This window comes from Equus caballus, chromosome 21, assembly GCF_041296265.1.
Source record: "Equus caballus isolate H_3958 breed thoroughbred chromosome 21, TB-T2T, whole genome shotgun sequence".
Taxonomy (NCBI): Eukaryota; Metazoa; Chordata; class Mammalia; order Perissodactyla; family Equidae; genus Equus; species Equus caballus.
Window position 1 is genome coordinate 16,350,952 of NC_091704.1, and position 21,995 is coordinate 16,372,946.

Genomic DNA, 21,995 nt, shown 5'->3' on the forward strand with positions numbered 1-21,995 from the left:
GGTTTAAAGGACCCTTCCACCCTGCTTTGCATGGAAATGCTGGAAAACTGAATCAAACATTTCACAAAGGAGGAAAGTGAGACCCAAGGTCACCCAGTGTTACAGGTTAATCACAGAATTGTTAATGTCAAGTCTAAGGGCTGTCCCTGCCCCCGCCCCCTTACTGCCTTCTTTCATTGCTGTCTCTTCTCTCTGGAAGCTCTGTTAGAAATACTGTTATGAGAAGGGGTGGAAAAGCAGGCTGAGTGGATTATTAGCCGCAGCCCTGGGAGAAAGCACTGTTTTCGTTGTTATAGGAAGACCTAGATTTAAAACAGGAGAAAGGCAGCTGATGAGAACCACATGTGCGCCTTGGATGCACACTACACCTGTTAGTCTTGCATTTGTCTTGCTTCTGGGAAGCATTTTTATTTGCAAAAACGGCTGTTTCTGCACGTGGTTGTGGTTGCTTGCTTCTGCACACGTTAAAAGTTTTACAGCACACTTGTAGGAGAAAACAAACACAGGCAAAATACTTCTTTTTAATTTACTTACTCTCCCTCCTAGAATGAAGTGCTTTGTATACATGGTCCAAGTTGGAAACCCGCCACTTGGAGATATTCTTTATCTTACTTCAGATAAGCAAAATAAACAAGCTGTCCCCCAAGCATATTCTGGCCCCGCCTCTCTTTTTAATTTCTAACTCAGATGTATAATATCTTATTTTTTTAATCAAGGATTACATAGAAATAAGCAATGTGTTTTGCATGAGTCAAGTTATTTAAGAAAAATTTGGAAAGCACTCAACTTACCTGCTCTTTTTAAACTAAAAAGAAACATTAAGATGACAGTGGCATCTGCAAGGGCACTGACTCCACTCAGTATCCCAAGTACACAGAAAACAGCTTATGAAATATTTGTAAAGTGAGTGAATGAACGTCTCGTGAGATACCTGGCAGCTGTATACACCCAGATACAGGTATACAGCTCAGAGCCACAGATCTGGCACCCCAGTCGGGCTCAAGAAATATTTAACGAGTGAATTAAATATTAAATATAATAAGCAAATACTATATATACGTGCGGATGCACATAGACATACACACAGATATATACGGTTTTATTTCACATTTAACATATATAAAAGGGTACTTGTAAAGATTAAATCAGCTGGCCACTGAATGGGGATCTTGAAAATGTTAGCAGATTCTCTTAGGTCCAGAATAGACACTGCAGTTGACCTAGCAGACTTTCTGCTTCGAGGAAGAGACACTTGAAATGGCTCCTATCCCTTATGCACAGGTGGAGCTTGAGGTAAAACCTCTTGCTGTAATGTAATGGTTCTTCTCCAGCAATACATCCCTCAAGTTGAGTACAGAGAGCATAAGCCCCACTATCCTGAGGGGACAAGATCTTTTGTGCTTGGAATGCCCTTGAAAAGGCTGCCTCACCTCTTAGCAAGGCGGCGTCCAAAGAGAAGAGATGACTCTGAGTCCATGCCTTGCTCTTGCCATGGGAAGTGGCACGAAGGCAGTTTCAGGAGCCCAAGTGCAGAGCATCCTCGGCCCAGCCTGGCAGTGAGGGAGGGGGCTGGTTCTCCTTTGGCGAACTGCTGTGGTCCAAGCTGGACAAGCAACGGCATCACAGAAGGAAGCCATGAGCAGGCCAGCTCCTACAACTGCACAGGACCAGTCTTCAGCAGCAACACCACATGGGGCAAGGAGCGACAGCAGGAATGCACAGGGCAGACTCATTTCTAAAGTGAAAAGCAACCGTGTGCCCCTTTAGACACACAAACCCCTGCGAGTTACTGGCTTTACCCCAATAAAGTATGCGAGGGTTCCAGTGATTAACAGGAAAAATAAATGTTTCCTCTCAGTTTAACAGTCTGGTGGGAATTTTTAAAAACAATCAACAATGTCAATGATCTCAGAAGTACCTAGAGATGGGTTTCAGAGTTCTGCTTGTCTATGCAGCAAGTCCTGTTTACTCTAACCAATTTCAATTGGTTTTGAATAGTCCTGAAATGTCACTTTTTTTAGGAAGGGCGTCGGAGATAGACAAGAGAACTCAAACCATTTTTATCATGCCTTCAGGTAGGGAGATGCAAAGATGCACAGAGCTTGCTCCTGAGGATCCAGCTGGAAGCCAAGCACTGACAACAGGCTGAGGGCCCATTAATACAACACCATAATTGTACCGTCCGAGCAAAGTGCAGCAGGAGCACCAAGGAGGGGAAAGGCCAACCTGGACAAGAGTATCGGGAAAGATGTTTGACAAGGAGGCGGCATTTCAACCGAGAGCATTCCCATATGTTCATGTCCCCAACCCAGCATTTCACAACTTCTAGAAATGTATCTGAATGAAGCAATCAGATGCAGACAAATGTGTATGTACATGGAAGTTCAGGGCAGCATCGTTTATAAGGGTGAAAGACTGGAAGCAGCCTATGTGTCCAGTAATAGGGGGGTATGTAAATAAACTGGGGTCAATTTGTGAAAATGGGAAGGTTACAGACTGAGAGGGACGACAGGATTCTGTAATTCCACCTGAGTGGTGGTCTTGTCTTATGAGTGTATGCAACGTATAAATTCATCAAGCTGTAGGTTACTGTAGATTAAATTTAAAAAATAAATACATAAAAGGATATACAGACAGATAGGTGATCTAGCCATTAAAAACCAGTATTGAATAACATGGGAAAATGCTCCCAATTTAATATTAAATGATAAAATGCAGCATATAAACTATATCCATTGATTTTAGTTTTATTAAAATATATTTACTTATGCACATGATGCATAGAGAAAATACTGGAAGGAAAGAAACCAAAATATTTACAGTATTTCTCTCTGACGGGCAGAATGAGAGGTGATTTTCCTTCTGACACCTTTGCCTGCAGTTCCACATTTCCTAGAAGGAACAGGTGGGGCCTCCTGGTCATCTCGTTCAGTGCTGGGGTTGTTCTGACCCCCAGCAGCCTCTAGATTCCCCCCTTGTGACTCGGGTACTGCTAATCTGAATGTGCCCAGAATCTCCAAAATCCTGAAGGTGGATCTGCTATCAGGCCAACCAATGGATGTGAAGCTAAGTGCTAACAGCTTATGTTTTCCCTCCTGCCCCAGTTTTGCATCATTATTCTTAGTAATTAAGGGAATAACAGGAATTGACATTTATTGAGTCCCTACTACACGTCAGGTTTCACGATGAGGGCTTCACATGAGGATCCTGATGAACCCCTTTAGACAGCCAGGCCCTCATGTGGACCACTCCCCATGACTCTGGAGGGGCCTGCAGCTCACTTTAGCCTAGAGGATGCAGTGGAAGCCATGCTCTGCCTGGTCCAGGCTAAAGCTTAAAGAAGGCCCAGGAGCTATCACACAATCCAGCAATTCCATTCCTATCAATCTCACCAAGAAAACCAAAAACAGGCACCCACACATACTTGTACAGGTAGATGTCCATAGCAACACTATTCTGAACAGGTGCAAACACCAAATGCTGTCAACTGGTGAATGGATAAATGAAATGCACATCTACACAGCGGAATAGTACTCAGTCATAAAAAGGAATGAAGCCCTGGCACATGTTACAACGTGGACGAACCTCGAAAACAACATGCTGGGTAAAAGAAGTCAGACACAAAAGGCCACACAGTATATGATTCCATTTGTATGAAAAGTCCAGTACAGGCAAATCCACAGAGACAGAAAGTAGACTGGTGGTTGCTGGGAGTGAGTGGGAGCGCTAACAGGTGCAGGGTTTCTTTTGGGGTCATAAAAATGTCCTGGAATTAGACTGTGGTGATGGTTGCACAACTCTGTAAATATATCAAAAACCATTTAACCATACATTTTAAAAGAAGTGAACTGTATGTGAATTATATTTCAATAAAGCTGTTACACAAACAAAAGAGGAGATAGCAGCCTTGGCAGTGCTGGCCTTGCCATCCTGGGAGGACTGAGCTGCCGTGTCAGAATCCGGCGACTGTGCTGGAGGGCCACGTGACAAGAGAGAGCAGCCCGGGGCCTCCATGGAAGAGAACGAGGAACCTGGCACCAGAGAATGCTGAGCCCCACATGCCTGAGCCCAGCTGGCTGGGCCATCCTGGCTGAGGCACCAGACATGAGGGTCAGAAGCATCCTAAGGGCTCAGAGACAGCCCCACTGTGCCACATGCACTTTCCTGCCCACAGAACAGGGACTAAACAGTGGACATGTTAAGCCACTTCATCCTGGGGTCGTTTGTTACACAGCGCTAGCTACCTGGGACATAGTTGCTGTCATATTCCTTAATGACAGACGGGGAGCTGAGGTTGAAGAGTGAGGAGACCTGACCGTGGCCACATAGCCCCCAACAGTGCAGCTGGAACTCCAGGCTGGACCCTTCTGACTCCCACCTCTGCTCTGTGGTTCCTCTGTTCCTGTCCCCTCCTGAACCACACCCTGCGCCAGTCCTCTCCCCTGCCAGCTGTCCTCTCCTCCAATTTGCTGGATGCAGGCATCCAGGAAGCTCTTTTTTATTTTTAGCTTTAAATTATCTTATGCTAACCTTCATTCAGTTATGTGCAAGGTAAAGAATAATCATACATAAAATAACACAGTACACACATCTTCACACACAGAGACACACAAACATGAAGGAAATAAAGGATCAATCTCTCTCTCTTCAGATTCCACTGCTGTCCATGCTTGTTCTAAGGGCTATAGGAATGCCTGGATCAATCTTTTTAGTTTATATTTAATTCTTCAGAACACAAACCAGATAACACACTTTGTAAAACTGTAAAATCGATATTTTCTGTCCTTGGTTTGTAGTCCTAAAATTATTCTTCTTGTTGTGTTTCTCTTTTTAAAAAAAAGACCTTGGAAAAAACTTGCTCAAATAATGTGCAATCTAATTGAAATGTTCAAATAATCTAATCACTCAATCAGAATGATCTAATCATTCGTTAGATTAGATTAGAGGCTATTATTCTGCTTAACGCAATTTTATGTCCTCTCAATTACTCTCATGAAGCAAAGAAACAAAATCAGTAGCTGTTCTAATTCTCTAGTGAATGATTTTGACCAACATTTTATTTCAGTGTCTACAGAAATAAAATAAACAATCATTGTTTTCTCAGTAAAGGAATTGCAGGATAAACTCTAAATGTACCGTAGCTTCTAGCCATGATTGGCCTTTTCTCCTCCAGGCAGCTCCTTCTGACACAGGGTTTGAATCTTCTTGTCCCCTCCTCTAAAAACTCAGTGGTCTCCCACTTCATCTAGCCTAAGCCCTTGCCTAGTGAGGTCCTCTTATCACATACCACCCATGTCACAAACTGATACGTGCGTACACAAGCGCTACCCATGTTCTTGGCCAGCCTTATTTCTCACCATCCCTAAGTGGGCTGTCTCCACTCCTGTCACACTGGTTACCTAACTATGCAACCAGATGACTTGGTCCTTGCTCCTCAGAGGAGTGAGGTGGCAAAGTCATGTGGCTGGATTTTGGACAGGACAATGGCTCTGGCCCAGAGCTCAGGGTTCCCCGACTTACAGGGAAACACATGAACCACATCAGGTACAAGCCACTTCCCCAAGGAGCAGACAGTGCCAGGGGCGAGTGCTGAAAACCAAACCAACTAGAAGACAGTGAAGAGGGTGGAGCAGATGGAACCGCCACAAAGACCCCGAACGGGCCAATGGAACTTTTCAGAAACAAAGGCGCAGCGGTAGTGCCCCAACACAGAAAGCAGCCTGATGAAGGGGCACATGCTCCAAAAAGTATGTCCTAGGAACACTGCTGGCTACACAGAGAGACGGGGCAAGAGTCAAGTCCTGGTGAGTACCTGGTCCCAGGCCGTCCCTGTCACAGGCAGAGAAACTGATGCCCAAAGAGGAGCGTCGACTCTCCCAAAGAGAGGGAGGACAGGGACTGACAGCCAGGCCCGCGGTTCCTTCCCCACCACTCCAAAACCCGGAAGCTCTGACAGCTGTCTTGGGAAACTAAGTGTGCAGATGTCCTTGTATTTGAAAAGGGTCTGAGGGACGCAAGCCCACTGATTCAGGAAGCCGCGTGCCCTGAGCACGCCCTGGGCTCTGCCAACGTCCTGGGCGCACAGAAGTGAGTGCGGAAAAGGATGGCTCCTCTACAGGGTCCACCTGGGTCTCTTCCCTTTGTCACCTCAACACAGGGCTGGTTTTCCTCATGTTTCCTGAATGCTCTCACATTTACTTCTTTGTGTATTTTTTTCTTTCCTGATTACAAGAGTAACAGATGTTTGGTGTAGACAGCCAAGTACAGCAAAATATAAAAAAACATTTTGAGAAAACCACCCCTGACATACGGGTATGTGGGAATGCACCACGCTAGTCTACCTTTGTATGTGTTTTCAATTTTCCATAAGAAAGTTCAAGACAAAAAAGGGAAAAGCTATCACACAGCCAAGCCCATTCGTTTATGTATTGTCTCTGGCTGTCTTCACACTACAGGGCAGAGTTGCATCGTTGAGAAAGAAGAGTGTGTGGTCCACAAAGCCAAAAATATTTACTGTCTAGCCCTATGGTAGGCAGAATAATGTCCCCTCCACCTCCAAAGATGTCCCCATCCTAATTCCTGGAACCTGTAAATAAAGTGTGATAGGGGCCGGCCCGGTGGCGAAGTGGTTCACCAGTTCGGATCCCAGGTACGGACACGGCACCGTTTGGCAAACCATGCTGTGGTAGGCTTCCCACATATAAAGAAGAGGAAGATGGGCATGGATGTTAGCTCAGGGCCAGTCTTCCTCAGCAAAAGAGGAGGATTGGCGGCAGATGTTAGCTGATGGCTATCTTCCTAAAAAATAAATAAATAAATAAATTTTAAAATCACTAAATAAATTATGCTACATGGGAAGAGAGAATTAAGCTTGCATTTGGACGTAAAGTTGCTAATCAGCTGACCTTAGGATAGAGAGACTATCCCGGCTTATCCTGGTGAGCTCAATGTAACCCTTAAATTGGTCCTTAAATGAGGAAGAGGGAAGAACTCAGAATTGGAGAGAGGGCATCATGAGAAAGATTCAAGCAGCCACTGCTGGCGTGGACAATGGAGGATGGGGCTGTGAACCAAGGATGCAGGCAGCGTCTAGAAGCTGGAAAGGCAAGGAAACGGATTCTCCCCAGAACCTCCGGAAGGAAGCAGCCCTGCCCACACCTGGTTTCAGCCCCATCAGACTTATTTTGGACTTCTGACCTCCCGAACGATAAGATAAGAAATCTGGGTTGTTTTAAGCAATGAAGCGTGTGGGCATTTGTTACGGCTGCCATAGGGACTCATACAGTCCTTGATTTAAAAAGCTGACCAGCCTCTCCCTTAGATGCAGCACTGCCTAATTACAGCTTTCTGCAGTGGAACGCACTTGAAATGTAGCTACTGTGACTGAGGGACTGGTTTTTAGTTTTAGTTTCTTAAGATGGAAAATGATATAGCCACATGTGGCGAGCAGCTACTCAATGGACAGCAAAGGCCCTTGCTACTCAAAGTGTGGTCCAGGGACCAGCAGCATGGGCAGCCCCTGGGAGCTGATCTTAGGCTCCACCTTGAGCCTGCTTAGTCAAATGCACACTTCGCCAAGACGCCTGGGGGATTCACGAGGACATTAAAGTCTGAGATGCCTGGTCAAAGACACCATCCACTTCCACACAAATGCTTTACTACGGAACATCGGGAGGCAAAGACCCTTCATAGCAGTTCTCAGGGTGCTGGCCTAGACCTCACAGAGTGTTTTTAATCTCTTGACATATACTATTAGCCAAGGAGATGAATTAACAGCTGTAGAATGTCTACCACAGGCCAGACTCTTGACCATCTGTTATGGACTGAAGTGTATCGCCCCCAAATTCATATATTCAAGCCCTAACCCCTAGTGTCTGTATTTGGAGATGGGGCCTTTAAGGAGGTAATTGAGGTTAAATGAGGTCATCAGGGTGGGGCCCTGATCCAATATGGTTGGTGTCCTTATAAGAAGAGAGACACCAGCAATGCCCACGCACAGAGGAAAGGTCATGTGAGGACACAGCAAGAAGGTGGCCATCTGCAAGCCAAGGAGGGAGCCCTCACCAGGAACCAACCCTGACAGCACTTTGATCTTGGACTTGCAGCCTCCACAACTGTGAGAAAATAGATGTCTTCTGTTTGTGCCACCCGGTCTGTGACATGTTATGGCAGCCCAAACAGAATAAGACACCATCTCATCTAAGCCTCACCAAACCCCGCTGAGGAGGTCTTTGAATCAATGTAATGATAGTGATGAAAACCCCACCACTTACTGAGGGCCTGCCCCACATCAGGCAGTAACAGCACATGTCAAGGCTCTCTCCCGCATTGTCCCCACGTCACGCAAGAGGACATGGAGGCACAGAGACCAAGAAGCTGCCCCACATCACACTCTGTAAGCAACAGAGTCGGGGTCTGGGCCAGGTCTCCATCTTGCTTTCTGCCAGGACCGTCTTTTCCACTTTTTTCTCTAATTCACACAATAAACTCTAATCAGATGTACCAAACCTTTATTCCCCCTAAACTAAGTTCTACAACTTCCCCCACAGTCTACACTTTGGTGGCCGACACTTAGCACAAACAGCCACAACAATAATGGGAACAAAACAGAGATGAACAGGACCCTCCCATAAGATGTGTGGGTTTTTGTTTAATTCTCTAGCCCAGGGGTGAGCCAACCTTTCTGTAAAGGTTCATAGAGTAAATATATTCAGTTTTGCAGGCCAGATGGTCTCCAAGAAACTTGAATTTCCTTTCATTTTCTCCCTGAGTTTTTCCAACTATTTCAAAACATAAAAGCCATTCTATCTCATGGGCCGTGAAAAGACAGGCTGTGGGCCAGATGTGGGCTGCAGTTTGCCAACCCCTGGTTTAATTCAAAACAAAAAGAAAGCCACCAAGCCATATGCTGAACTAATTCTTGCAGTTTTCTTATTGAAAAACGTAGACTTTGAATTTCCAATTTGCGACAGACCCCTTTGCCCGATTTCTCCTCCAGGAATGCTGGCTATTACCACACTCTCACTTCCAGGAACTCCCAAGGGCCAGAGAGGGTCTTGAAGAGGACCAAGTCCTTTTCTCTGCCTAATAATGAAAATCAAGTGAATGGTGAAAACAAATCTGCAAGTAGAATTTACATCTTTTACAAAAAATCACATGCCTTTTGCTTTATACACAAACAGCATACGTCTGTCTTTAACACAGGAAAAGATCAGGAGGTTTGTCCAATATTTCATAAACTCCAATGTAGTGAAGGAGATAATGAAATGGGTGAAATGAAAAGACAATGCCTCGCTAATGACAGCCTCGCTGGCTTTTCCAATCTCATCACTTCAGACGAGAGCCATTCTCATTATCACGTCTCACTGCTGCGTGGGGGTCGCATGGGGTCCGTTGGGGACCGCTGCCCACACTCCGGAGAGAAATGAAACTGGGTTTTGGTCTATTAACCACATCCCTTGAAATGGCTGGCTTGATTTTCAGCGAATTTGAAAAATGTGTTTGCAAATGTGTTTATTAAAATCCAGGCCACCAGGCAAGCAGGTGATTCCACCTGAGTGGCTTTGGGAGCGAAGGGACACCTTGAACTTCTCTGTCATCCCCCACCTGAGGGGTCAGCACATTTGTCCCGTAAGTGGGCCACTAACTATAAAAGTGTACAGGAGCCTCTGATACGCATCCCCAAAGCTACACTGTTTATAAGAACTTGACAATGAGATAACAGATCTCTGGAGAAAAAGGCAACTATTAAAACAAAATCTCGGGGCCGGCCCGGTGGCGCAGCAGTTAAGTTCTCACGTTCTGCTTCTCGGTGGCCCAGGGTTCACCAGTTCGGATCCTGGGTGCGGACACGGCACCACTTGGCACGCCATGCTGTGGTAGGCATCCCACATATAAAGTACAGGAAGGTGGGCACGGATGTTAGCTCAGAGCCAGGCTTCCTCAGCAAAAAAGAGGAGGACTGGCAGTAGTTAGATCAGGGCTAATCTTCCTCAAAAGAAAAAAATCTCAATGACAGCATTCTCTTCTCTGAGCACAATTCCTCCCCATAAACGCCTCGCCTCATTGAAACCTCCAGGTGAGTCTGAATAAGGCAGAGAGGTTTCATTCGCAGGCATGACGACTGATCAACCAAGATCTTGGCACGCCTGTCCTTGCTGACAAGAACACACATCTGCAAGGGTGAAGCTTGATTCAGCAGCTACGTACGTTCCCTGCTACCTACAAACCACCAGGTGATGCACGGTCTGGATTTGACAAGGGAATAAATTATAGAAGCGATCAAGAAGAATGATGTTAGCTGAGAAGCAGTAAAAATGGACTCGACCCTGGTTTAGCAAAACCCCACCATTGTCACTGGCTCTTTCAAACCTTCCAAGAACAGCCAGGTCACAACCATATTTGCCCAATTCCTGCCTGACATTTACTGGGGAAAATTCAGAAAGGAACAGCTAACATCACCCCTCTTCTGACTTTCTGACAGCCTCCAAAATGAATCCTAGGTGCTTCCCACAGCATAATTTGAAACAACTCAAGTTGAAAGTCAACTTATTGGTTAAAAAATGTATAAACAAAAGGTCCTTTTTAGAAATGAGCTTTATTTTCAACGCTATTTCGTTCTAAAAGCCTGTGTATTTCCTTTTTCCTCCCACCAGGTTTACCTACAAATCAGGATTTCAAAAACCACCAGAAACAAATCAAACACCTGTGGGAAGCAGGCACCCACCACCAGCGTTTCATTTTGGAGATTAAAGCAGGACTCTTTCAACGAGGCTTTCTGTGCAAAACGCTGTGTTTCCTCAAATGAGGCTCATTGTTTTTCAAACTTGAAATCACCCACTTGAAAAGCAGACCCAAAAACCCAAGCTTTCAGAACTGGGTCCTCATATTACCGCATAAATCACTCTCAGTCTAAAAACTGTACAATTAATGGCCCCAACAGTTACTTTAGCAGAGGGCTTGAAGGCAAGGCCAAATTTCTCACAACACCCTCGTCCGGCCCTGCCAACGGCTCTGCACCTCTCTTGCGTGGGAGTCAGTCAGCCCTCACCCTCGAAATCCTGGGGACGACCGCAGGGCACAGAGTGGCTGAGCAGAGCCAGGGGGACTGGGAAGGAATATGGACGCACACCCAGCACTGCTGTCAGACCCAGCAACAGTGAACTTGCTCCTTATTCATGAACGCAGTGCAATAAAGAGGCTGCAGGAAACGTCAAAGCCAAACTTTCTGCTTCAGATCCTTGGACAAAAGTGAGTTTTAAAAATCTGTATAATTTGAACCAAAAAGGATGGTTATTAAAAGTAAAGAAAGAAATATCAGAACGAGTTTCTAGTGAAAGCTTGGTCGAAGAGGAATTCCAATCCAACGAAATGATCTACACGTGTTCTTTTCTCTACGGGGAACCAGAGTTATGACAGCCCCTTACAGGAACCCTCCTGAAACTCCTCAAGTAGGCAGCATTTCAATGCAGAGACCAGAGTGAAAATATCTTTGAAAAGAAAACAGTGACGTGGCTGGGAAACCGTGAGCATCTTGGCGAACATTTTTTCCACCCACCACGAGCTTGGGCTTTCTGGGAAGGTCACCGGTTTTCCAGGCAAAAACATTCTTGAAGTTGTCAGGAACGCAGGGGAGGAGACTCAGCTTCTGGACGACTGTTCCTGGTTTCGTATCTGGGGCTCAGGAGCCAAAAAGCCTAGAAAAGTCAGAGGGCAGAAATGTCCGTGAGGACGGGATGCTGGCGCTCTGAAAACACTTGTAGTAAATATTTTATCTCCCTGTTCTTAAGATTATTTTACATCATTTTGTGACTTTATAAGTAACTCTCCTGTTACACAACAATTTGAATATACTTAACACAAACAAACCGTACACTTAAAAAAATAAAAGGGGCCAGCCCGGTGGCGCAGCGGTTAAGTTTGCGCACTCTGCTTCAGTGGCCCAGGGTTCGCCGGTTAGTATCTTGGGTGTGGACCTAGCACCACTTGTCGAGCCATGCTGTGGCAGGCATCGCACATATAAAATAGAGGAAGATGGGCATGGATGTTAGCTCAGGGCCAGTCTTCCTCAGCAAAAAGAGGAGGATTGGCGGCAGATGTTAGCTCAGGGCTAATCTTCCTCAAAAAAAAAAACAAAAAAGTAACTCGTTTTAAAAGTACCTACTTTACATGAATCTGCAACATTTTAGCCCATTTTTTATTACTGCAAGTCAGCGATGACTTTCATAAATAAAAAAAGACCTTTAAATAAAGAAATGATTACAGTTAACTCTGTTCCTTAAAGAAAATCTGGACTAGAAAAGGCGTGGAAACTGTAAAACTGTCCATGACGTTTGGGAATGGGAGCTAAGTTATAACCCAGGCCTACAGGGAAAGCCACAGAGCTGTTACAAAGATAAAGAAGAGGATTCTACCATCTCTGCAACATTTTCATCAACCTAAACTGTCTCCAAAATGAAAAGGTCACTGGAAAAATGGAGCAGGAACAACTGGATCACCACACGCACAAGAATGACACTGGATCCCTATCTCACACCATATACCACAATTAACTCAAATTGATCACAGACTATTAAAATTAAAACTACTAAGCTCTTAGAAGAAAATTTAGGCATAAATCTTTGTGACCTTGGGTTAAGCAATGACTTCTTAGCTATAACAAAAACCACAAGTGATAAAAGAAAAAAGATAGATTGGACTTCATCAAAATTAAAAATTTTGTACTTCAAATGACACCATCAAGAAAGTGAAAAGGCAGGGCTGGCCCTGTGGCTGAGTGGTTAAGTTTGCATGTTCTGCTTTGGCGGCCCAGGGTTTCGCTGGTTCGGATCCTGGGCGCGGACATGGCACCGCTCATCAAGCCACACTGAGATGGCATCCTACATGCCACAACTAGAAGGACCCACAACTAAAAATACACAGCTATGTGCCGAGGGCTTTGGGGAAAAAAAGGAAAAATAAAATCTTTAAAAAAAAAAAAAAAAAGAAAGTGAAAAGGGGCCAGCCTGGTGGCGTAGTGGTTAAGTGCGCACATTCCACTTCTCAGGGGCCCGGGGTTCACCGGTTCGGATCCCGGGTGCGTACATGGCACCGCTTGGCAAAAGCCATGTTGTGGTAGGCGTCCCACGTATAAAATATAGCAAGATGGGCATGAATGTTAGCTCAGAGCCAGTCTTCCTCAGCAAAAAGAGGAGGATTGGTGGTAGTTAGCTCAATGCTAATCTTCCTCAAAAAAAAAAAGAAAGAAAGAAAGAAAGTGAAAAGATAACCCACAGAATGGGGGAAAACACTTGCAAATCATGTATCTGATGATGGACTGGTATCCAGAATATAAAAAGAACTCTTACAATGCAGTAATAATCCAATTTAAAAAATTTGAATAGTCATTTCTCCAAAAAAGATATACAAATGGTCAATAAGCACAAGAAAAGATGCTCAACATTATTAACCATTGGGAAAATGAAAACTCCAACCTTCATATCCATTAGGATGGCTACAATCAAAAAGCTGACAATAACAAGTACTGGCAAGGATGTGGGGAAACTGGAACCGTCATACACTGTTGGTGAGAATGTAAATTGGTGCAGCTACTTCAGAAAATAGTCTGCAGTTCCTCAAAAGGATAAATATACAGTTACTATATGACCCAGCAATTTGACTCCTAGGGACGTACCAGAGAGAACTGAAGACATACGTCTGCACAAAAACTTGTACCCAAATATTCATATCAGCATTATTTGTAATAGTCAAAAAATGGAAACATCCCAAAAATTCATCTACTGATGAGTGGGTAAACAAACTGTGGCATACCCTTAACAACGGAAAGGAATGAACTACTGACACCCGCTACATGAAAGAATCTAGGAAACACCATGCTAAGTGAAAGAAGCCAGACATAAAAGGCCACATAGTGTATGACTCCATTTATGTGACACGTTCACAACAGGTAAATCCATAGACACAGGAAGTAGATCAGTGGTTGCCAGGGGCTGAGGGAGGGGAGAACAAGGAGTGACTACTTAATGGGTATGGGGTTCCCCTCTGGGGTGATGAAAAAGTTCTAGAATTAGATTGTGATGATGGTTGCACAACCTTGTGAATATACTACAAAATACTGAACCGTGAGGACCGACTTCCACCTTGTACTTATAAATCCTCCACAGTGTGACACTCTCCTTTTCTCCCTATCTTCCCCCCATATTTTAGTATGAAGATTTCAACATAGAGAAGAGTTAAAAGGACAGTTCAGTGAACACCCACATACACACCACCTACTTTCTGCAACGAACACTTGGCTTTATCATGTATCTATCCATTTATCCATCTCCCTTACTTGATGTGTTTTGAAGTAAGCTGCAGACACAGTACCCTTGGTTTGTAAACATTCAGGTGTATTCCTCCCTACATTTTAAGTTTCTCATGACTTGTAAAATTTTCCAAAGTAGCTCAGCTCAAAAAATGTAGAAGTGGGTGCAAGGAGGAGTGAACCACCCCTCTACCCCACTAACTCCTTCAACAGTCGCAGCACAGTCACCTCCGTGGACAGTCTGGAGTGCATCCTTCCAACTCCTTCACTAGAAGTGTTTCCCTCACAGACTTCAGGCACTCATTCAGCATTTATTCAAGGTTTACTGCATGCAAATCACAACTGGAGGCCAAAATGTGCATGCAGGTGACCTATGGCCTTCTTTCCTAACATTCCCCGTGTAGACAGAACCTTCCAGCACACCATCAGTGATGGCATCGTCACAGTCAGTCACACAAGCATCCTTCGAGTTACCTGACACTTCCTCTGTTCTTGGACATTTAGGTAATTTCCAGTTTTTTAATATCCTGGGAAAGTCAGTCACCGCCTCCCTGACAGAGTCCTCTCTGGAGAGAATCTCCCCTCACTCATGGCCCCTGCCCAAAGAGCCAGCCTAGGTCAGGGGTCAGCCCCCTCTTTCTGTAAAGAGCCACACAGTAAATAATTCAGGCTTTGCAGGCCAGACCACCTCTGTCACAATGCCCCAACCCTGCCACTGTAGTGCAAAAGCAAAAACAGGCAGCAGGTAGATATGGCCCATGGGCTGTGGTTTGGCGACCCCGGAGCTAAGTGGTTTTGCTGGAGTCAGGAACTCCCAACCCAACTGGACCTGGGTGACACCTGGCTAGGTCACTCAGACTCTGCTCCCAGGAAATGAAATCAGGACACTGGCTACTGACTATGTTGGCCTTGGGGAGCTGAGCGAGGATGTCATGGAGCCTGAGGCTGCCACCCTGGTCACAGCCCAGCAGATGAGCAGTTAAGAAAGCTAGTCGGGCAAGAGAGGATAACAAACTGATGGACAGAAAAGAACAGAATGATGAAAAAATTCCGATTTTCCCCCTGTCCCAGGACCTTTGCATATACTGCTTCCAGCGCTACTGTCTCTCTCCAGCTCTGCCAATGGCAGGCTCCCTCTTGTTCTTTAGGTCTTGATTTAAATGGCACCTTCTCAGCAAGCCTCACTGATCACCTGCTAAATTGAGAGTCCTCTCACATTAGCCACCTCACAATTGATTTTTCCCTATTTGCTTGTTTCCTTTCCTTGTTGTGCGTGTTATCCTGTACATTCGCTGATGGCAGGGACGATGGGTGTCTTGGTCTCCGCTGTCACCCCAGAGCACAGCCCACAATGAACAGTTGTGAGTGAAGGAATGAATGAATGGACAGGTGGGGACCTAGAAATAAAGGCTGGAGGAGCCCCCAACTCTGTTCGCCGTCCTGTGAGTCCTGCTCACGCGTCCTATGCTGTTCTGTGAATTCCCTGATGTCTTCGTGAGCCCTCTCTGTACCTGGGCAGGCCTCATCCGAGCTCCCAAAAAGGGTCTCTAGGGGTATACACCACAGGCCTCGTTCTGGGCTCTAAAACATCCCGTGACACAGTGAAACCCTTCCTTCCTCGTTCTCCTAGGTCCTCGAATCATCTGCTCAAACAGCCCCTGGCCTGGCACAAGCACTGCCCGGCAACCCCAAACTCAGCACCTCGATTACTCAGGACAGCTGACTTTTCATTTTCATCCTCTTTGGGGGAAGCACACAGGGATAAGCCCAGAATCGCAGAGAACATCAGCTTCTTCTGTTTCTTCCCTGAGTCTGTTTACTATGAGTCTCATAATTCATTACCAGCAGCATCGGAATTAGGGCCCCGACACCGGAACGAAAATCAACCCGACTGGATTTTTTTAGCCTAATTAGAAAATGGAAAGAGGCATAAAAACAGAAGTCAAGTCTGAATACACTGCTGCTGGCTTCCAGCTGGGCAGGGGCAGGATCCAGTGGCACGCTTGCCATCAAGCCACATTTTCCACCTTGGCAGATGCCAAGCGCGGCAGAGCTGGTGAGGGCGACAGGGCCACAGCTCAGGGCAAGGCCTCCCCTGGCAGCCCCTGCCGAGGGGCCAGACACAGCCAGGCCATGGAGAACGCCGTGTTCCAACCAGAGCTCTAGCCTGGATTGTGGTGACAGAGTTGAACCCCTGTAGCCCCTAGTTTCTTCTCTAGCTTGGAGAGTGCTTATTTTGAAAGCAGAAAGCGTAACACAAAAATGTAGTCTGAGGATACCGAGAATGACCACCGGGTAGATCGCTCCGGAGAACGACGCTGAGGCCGTGACACTGAAGGGGACTTACACGATCATGCAGAACATCATGAAGACGTTCCAGAGGGCGATGAAGATTCGGAAGTATCTGAGGCTCAGTAAGAACTCCCGGATGTTGTCACCTGCAAAGTCAGAAAGTGTTTTTATAAGCACTGCTACCATTTCTGCTGGCCCAGCTGCAGCGTGCTTCCGCTGTCTCTGCCTCGGGTTCCAGTGGCAGCAGGCCTTCCCTTTGGGCTCCCCAACCCTCAGCACTCAGGCTGTGGCTCCCAGACCAATCCCGTGAGGGCACCAAGCCCCCAGCCTCTGACTGGCTCACTGAGGGGCGCGTGACCCAAGTGTGCCCAGTGAGAGTCAGCCCTGGGAGTTCTGCCCCAACGACTGGGATAGTTGCTTTCTGCCAGCTGTGCTGGGCTAAGAAGTTATAAACCCAGTCCTCCAGGGCAGGGGTCAGGTAACCACAGCCCGGGGCTGAAGCTCGCCCCTGCCACCTGTTTCTGAACGGCCCAGGAGCTAAGAACGGTTTTTACACTTCTTTAATGGTTAAGAAAAACATAGGACATTTTGTGAGATGCAAAAATTACATAAATTCAAATTTCAGCATCAGAAATAAAGTTTTACTGGAATACAGCCGTGCTCAATCATCTACATATCGTCCACGGCTGCTTTCGAGCTGCAGTGGCAGAGCTGAAGTGTTGTATCAGAGACTGCATGCAGCACAAAGCCTAAAATATTTACGATCTGGTCCTTAACAGAAAAACGTGCAGAGCTCTACTCTGGGGTCACCTTTGTCGATACAAGCCAGCCTGATAAATAAAACCAACCCAGAAGGAAAAAGAGAGCAGGAGACGGGTACACACTGGAGAGCTGGTTTGTGCCCTAAACGCAGGTGGGCCTGAAGACAGCTCTACCTTTGGACATTCCCATTTGCTTTGACTACTCTGAGCCGGGTGTTGACGGTTTGCAACTAAAAGCATACTGATTCGGACAAGGAAAACGGGAGTTCTGCTGTGGTGATGACTTCCTCTCGTCCCCTGATGCCGAGGAACAGAAACTGCTCCGAGAGGAGGTCATTTGGTATGTTAAGACTCCAGAGACCTAGATTCCAGAACCTTACCGCAGGGTTTCGAGCCTCTCAGCCTCCCTGGCTAGGCCTCCAGGATGAAACAGACAGGCCTGGGTTAAGTGATCTAGAGGGGTGCCACCCACAGTATCATCGGCAGACTGGAGCTGTCCAGTAAAGACGGAAGACCGGCACGAGCTGAGAAATGTCCCCAACAACCCAATGTGATGGCCACCTAACGATGCTGTGCCATCCAAGCGTGTGGTCAGCGTGTGGTCTTGCTGAACACGGCCCAGACATGTCCAGTACTGTCCAAGCCACAGAGTTAGCCACATGCGGCACAGCCTATGTAAGTGTTGGCCCAGGACAGACTGCAAATATCAGAGATGGGTCCATCTCCAGGATGTGTGAGAGGCGCTGCTCAGCAAGGCCCTTCTCAGAGCCCAGGATCATGAAAAGGGGCTCTCCTGCCATCAACAGATGCCAACTGAAGGCCACTAGTTCCCAGCAGCAGCCAAGTGCAGGAGACATAGGGAGGAACAAGACAGGTGTCCCTGCCCTAAAGAGCTCACAGCAAGGACAAATACTAAAGAAGTGATCAGACGTGATTATTCACATGACGAGGGCCACGGCAGAACACACTGGGGGGACCCCACCTAGTGCGTGTTGGGGAGGGGTCGGAAGACAACTCTCTGAGGAAGTGCATGAGCTCCGACCTTAAACGGAGACAGGAGTTTACTGCCCTTCCGTGGAGGTGACATGGGCCAGTGTCTGACTTGTCTGTTCCCCAGTTTCCTCCCGTGCAAACGGGGCTGATGAGGGCCTGGGAAGACCTTGGCACGGTGCCTGGCACACACCGAGCCCTCAACAAACGCAGCCACTATGGTATTAGGGTCAGCCAGGTAGAAGATGGAGGGCAAGGAACCCTCTCTGCAGGGAGAGGGCCCTGGCTGGAGGGAGCCTTGCAGGGAGCCCCTGATCAGGACACAGCCACCTCAGGCCCAGTCTCCCACCCATCACAGCTCCTATTCAGATGTGGGCCACAGCCTCAGGGCCTGGCAGGCTGCCTTCCACAGAGCAGCTAAGCAATACACACAGCTGCTGAATGAATGTACGAATGAATGAATGAACAGATGGATGGTCCAGTGACTGAGAGTGCCACCTCTGGGGTCAAAAAACCCAGGTTCTTGGGCCTGGCCCGGTGACACAGCTGTTAGGTTCATGTGTTCCGCTTCGGGAGCCCGGGGTTGGCCAGCTCGTATCCTGGGCGCAGACCTACACACTGCTTATCAAGGCATGCTGTGGCAGCGTCCCACATATAAAGAAGAGGAAGACAGGCATGGATGTTAGCTCAGGGCCAGTCTTCCTCAAAAAAAAAAAAAAGAAAGAAAGAAAAACCCAGGCTCCAATCCTGATCCTGTCACTGACTTGCCAGGTGGCCATAAGCAAGTTAAGGCACATCTCCGAGCCTCAGTTTTCTCATCTGTAAAATGTGAAAACGCCCTTACCTTTTAGGAATGAAGGTGAAGTGAAACACCCATGAGAAGCACCTAACAAGGTAGCCACCACCAGGCAGGCCTCCAATAAAGGGGAGCTGTTGGACTGTTTTCAAAACCACTGCTCTTCGGGGTTCCCCTCACCTTTGGACAAAGCTCGATCACCGGACCCACCACCTCGTCTGCGACGCCACCTCCCAGAGCACCTTCCTTCCACACACCCCAGCCAGGCAGCAACCCCATCACCGTCCCCACCGGGCCCCCTCCTTCACCGTTTCTTCCTGGTGTAGGAAGTCTGTCCCGCCCCATAGTAGTACAGCCCACAAGTCAGGACTGACTTTGGTCTTGTCCCCTGCTCTGTCCCCAGCATCCAGCACAGTGGCCGGCATGTAGTGGGTGCTCAGCAAATGCTCGATGAATGGATGGATGGATGGATGGATACCACAGTCACAGGCAGGGCCCATTAGATTCCAAACAGTCACTCGAATAAACTCAGCAGCAAAGTGTACATGCCAGGGCCTCCGGGGACCAGGCAGGTGAGATGACGTAAAGACGAGAGGGCTGGGGCTGGGAGGAGGTAAAGGCCACAAGCCTTGCCTCAGTGGGGTCCTGCTTCTCAACCCCATTCAACAGGTGCCAAAAGGTCATTGAACCCCGAGTTGTAGAATGTTCTGATTTTTCTTGAAAAATCAGACATCTGAATTTCTTATATGACATTTCCTAACTTATCTGAAAGCTAGTGTTGGCATCTAATTACAAAACAGAGTACAGGTCCACAGGACTCTGAAAACAACAGCTCCTGGTGAGGCTGTTCATTCACTCAATCATTCATTCATTCATTCATTCATTCCTGCTGGAGTGCTGGCACCGCGAGGGCAGAGGGATGAGCTGAAACTAGCTGCAGCCTCTTCTCTGGAGCTTAAGGTCAAGTGTGAGGGGCAGACATTAGCCAGATGACAGCGCACATAAAAAAACTATATCTCTGGGAAGTGACCTGACAGCTGACCTACGCAGACAAGGGGAGGTCTGGTAGGAGGAAGAAGCCCGAGACAGGTGGGCAGAAGCCACACCCTCAAGCTCGTCACACAAACACGCGCACACACAGTTCAAAAGGACCTGGTGACAAAGAACTGCCCTCTCTGAAACGGAGCGATTCCAGAGACCAGAAAGGAGGCCTTACCTGTGCTGGGCTCCCGTGACTCATCCCCAAAGCCCTGCGTATCCTTCTTTTTCCTGCAAAAAGAAGCAAACAGAGTCCACTTTCAACGGGACATATAGACTGCTCAGTCCCCTGGCCCTGACCCCCAGCTCAGAGGGGAGCTCTAGACCTACCGCTGACTTGCTGTGTGACCTCGGGTGGTTCAACGACCCTCGCTGGGCCACCCCCTGCCCCGCCAATCACAGCCAGGCCTGCAGCCGCCGACACGGTGTCCGCGGGTGCCGGGTGCGGGGCCGAGGGTACGGGGAGGGCTAAAAGCTTCTTAAGGGGTGGGCCTGAGGCTCACCGGGGCTGCGTGCGAGCAGAGGGACCCGGGGGAACGGAGCACCCGGATTTGAAGTCTGGACGAGGGGAAGGTCACAGGAGGACAGTCCAGGATGGAGGCGGGGCCAGAGGACGGGCTGGGGGCGGGGCCTGAGGCGTGGGGCGGGCTCGCGCCCGGAGGGCGGGGCTACGGGTCCCCGGGGGAACCGCGGTGCGACGCGGCCTACTCACAGCTTAAAGTTGAGCACCGCTCCGGCGTTCATCAGCAGCGTCCTGCGGAGGGAGAATGCGTTAGCTGCGCCGCCCCCACCCCGTCGGGCCCTCTCGCCCCAGCCTCTGGTCCCCCGAATTACCCGAACAGCAGGACGTCCCCGATCATCGTTACGACCGAAGCTGCAGTCAGAACCGGAAGCGGAAGCCCTGGCGTGGGCGGGGAGAAGAGCACGAGCCAACCAATCTAGAAGCAGCGCTGGCGAAGGCTGGGCCAGTCGACGGCCAAGGCAGACAGCTCCCGCCCTCTGCAGGCCAGGCCCCCTTAGCAAAGACCTAGCCTCCCAGCTGAGGATGCTCAGAGGGTGGCGAAGAAAGGGCCGGACGAGCTGTGACGTCACCTAAGGGGCGGAGCCATCTGGGGCGGCATTGGAAGCGTGACGCGCATGCGTGAGGGCTCTCGAGAGAGCGGGGCTACTTTTACTTCTCCTCAGCTGGGGTCTCGGATGAGGCTTCTGGAGAAACTGGGCCCCCTAACCACTGAGCAGCACGGGGGAATGGGTCCTGACGCAGTGGGCTCTCCCAGGCATGGACTCCCATGATTGGACTCCAAAAGGCGGTCCTCCTAGGCCCAACGGAGGTGGGGATCCCCACTAGTCGGGCATTACGGGGGCTGGGGTCCCACGGAGGACAGGGGTCCCCACGGGGTATAGAGGTCGTGACTTCGGAGGAGTGGGATCATGACAGCTCCATCGAGGACAGAGGTCCCGACCGAGTGGACCCTGTGGGGCACGGGGGAATGGGGTTCACAATGATCGGGCCCCACGAGAGAAGAGGGCCCCATCCAAGCGCTCCACGGAGGATGCGGGTCCTAATCGAGCCTCCTGATCGAGTGTGGGGTCCTGACTGTCCGTCCTGCCTGGGTGGGCTCCATGCGAGACGGACCCCTCAGTGGACAGGCCCCCAGTCCAGCTCTCCCTCCACAGGGCTCCGCACCCCACCTCGCTGGGCTGAATGGGGTCGCGGTGGCCTGAGGGACAGAGCAGGACTCTGATCCGCCGGGCTCTGGAGAGGGCGGCCGCATGACCCTCATCGGGGCCAGCCGCCGCCCCTCCTCTCCCG

The 21,995-nt window shown here is 48.4% G+C and overlaps 1 protein-coding gene across 1 annotated transcript; it reads right to left on the bottom strand.

Moving 5' to 3' along the window:
• Nucleotides 1–10,578: 10,578 nt before the first annotated feature.
• On the bottom strand, nucleotides 10,579–21,945 carry SMIM7 (small integral membrane protein 7). Its single transcript, XM_001502936.6, has 5 exons — nucleotides 21,017–21,945; nucleotides 20,895–20,936; nucleotides 20,361–20,413; nucleotides 16,653–16,743; nucleotides 10,579–11,696 (listed from the first exon to the last, which is right to left on the bottom strand). Exons 1-5 carry the CDS (start codon nucleotides 21,040–21,042, stop codon nucleotides 11,681–11,683), a joined length of 228 nt encoding a protein of 75 aa, XP_001502986.1. The 5' UTR covers nucleotides 21,043–21,945; the 3' UTR covers nucleotides 10,579–11,680.
• Nucleotides 21,946–21,995: the final 50 nt, after the last annotated feature.

Bases quoted from the DNA above. Each gene is read 5' to 3' on its own strand.
- SMIM7 (XM_001502936.6), bottom strand. From the start codon at position 21,042: ATGATCGGGGACGTCCTGCTGTTCGG. The intron at 20,937-21,016 runs GTAATTCGGGGG...CTCCCTCCGCAG, and splicing joins GGGGACGTCCTGCTGTTCGG to GACGCTGCTGATGAACGCCG. The intron at 16,744-20,360 runs GTAAGGCCTCCT...CTGACTTTGCAG, and splicing joins GTCACGGGAGCCCAGCACAG to GTGACAACATCCGGGAGTTC.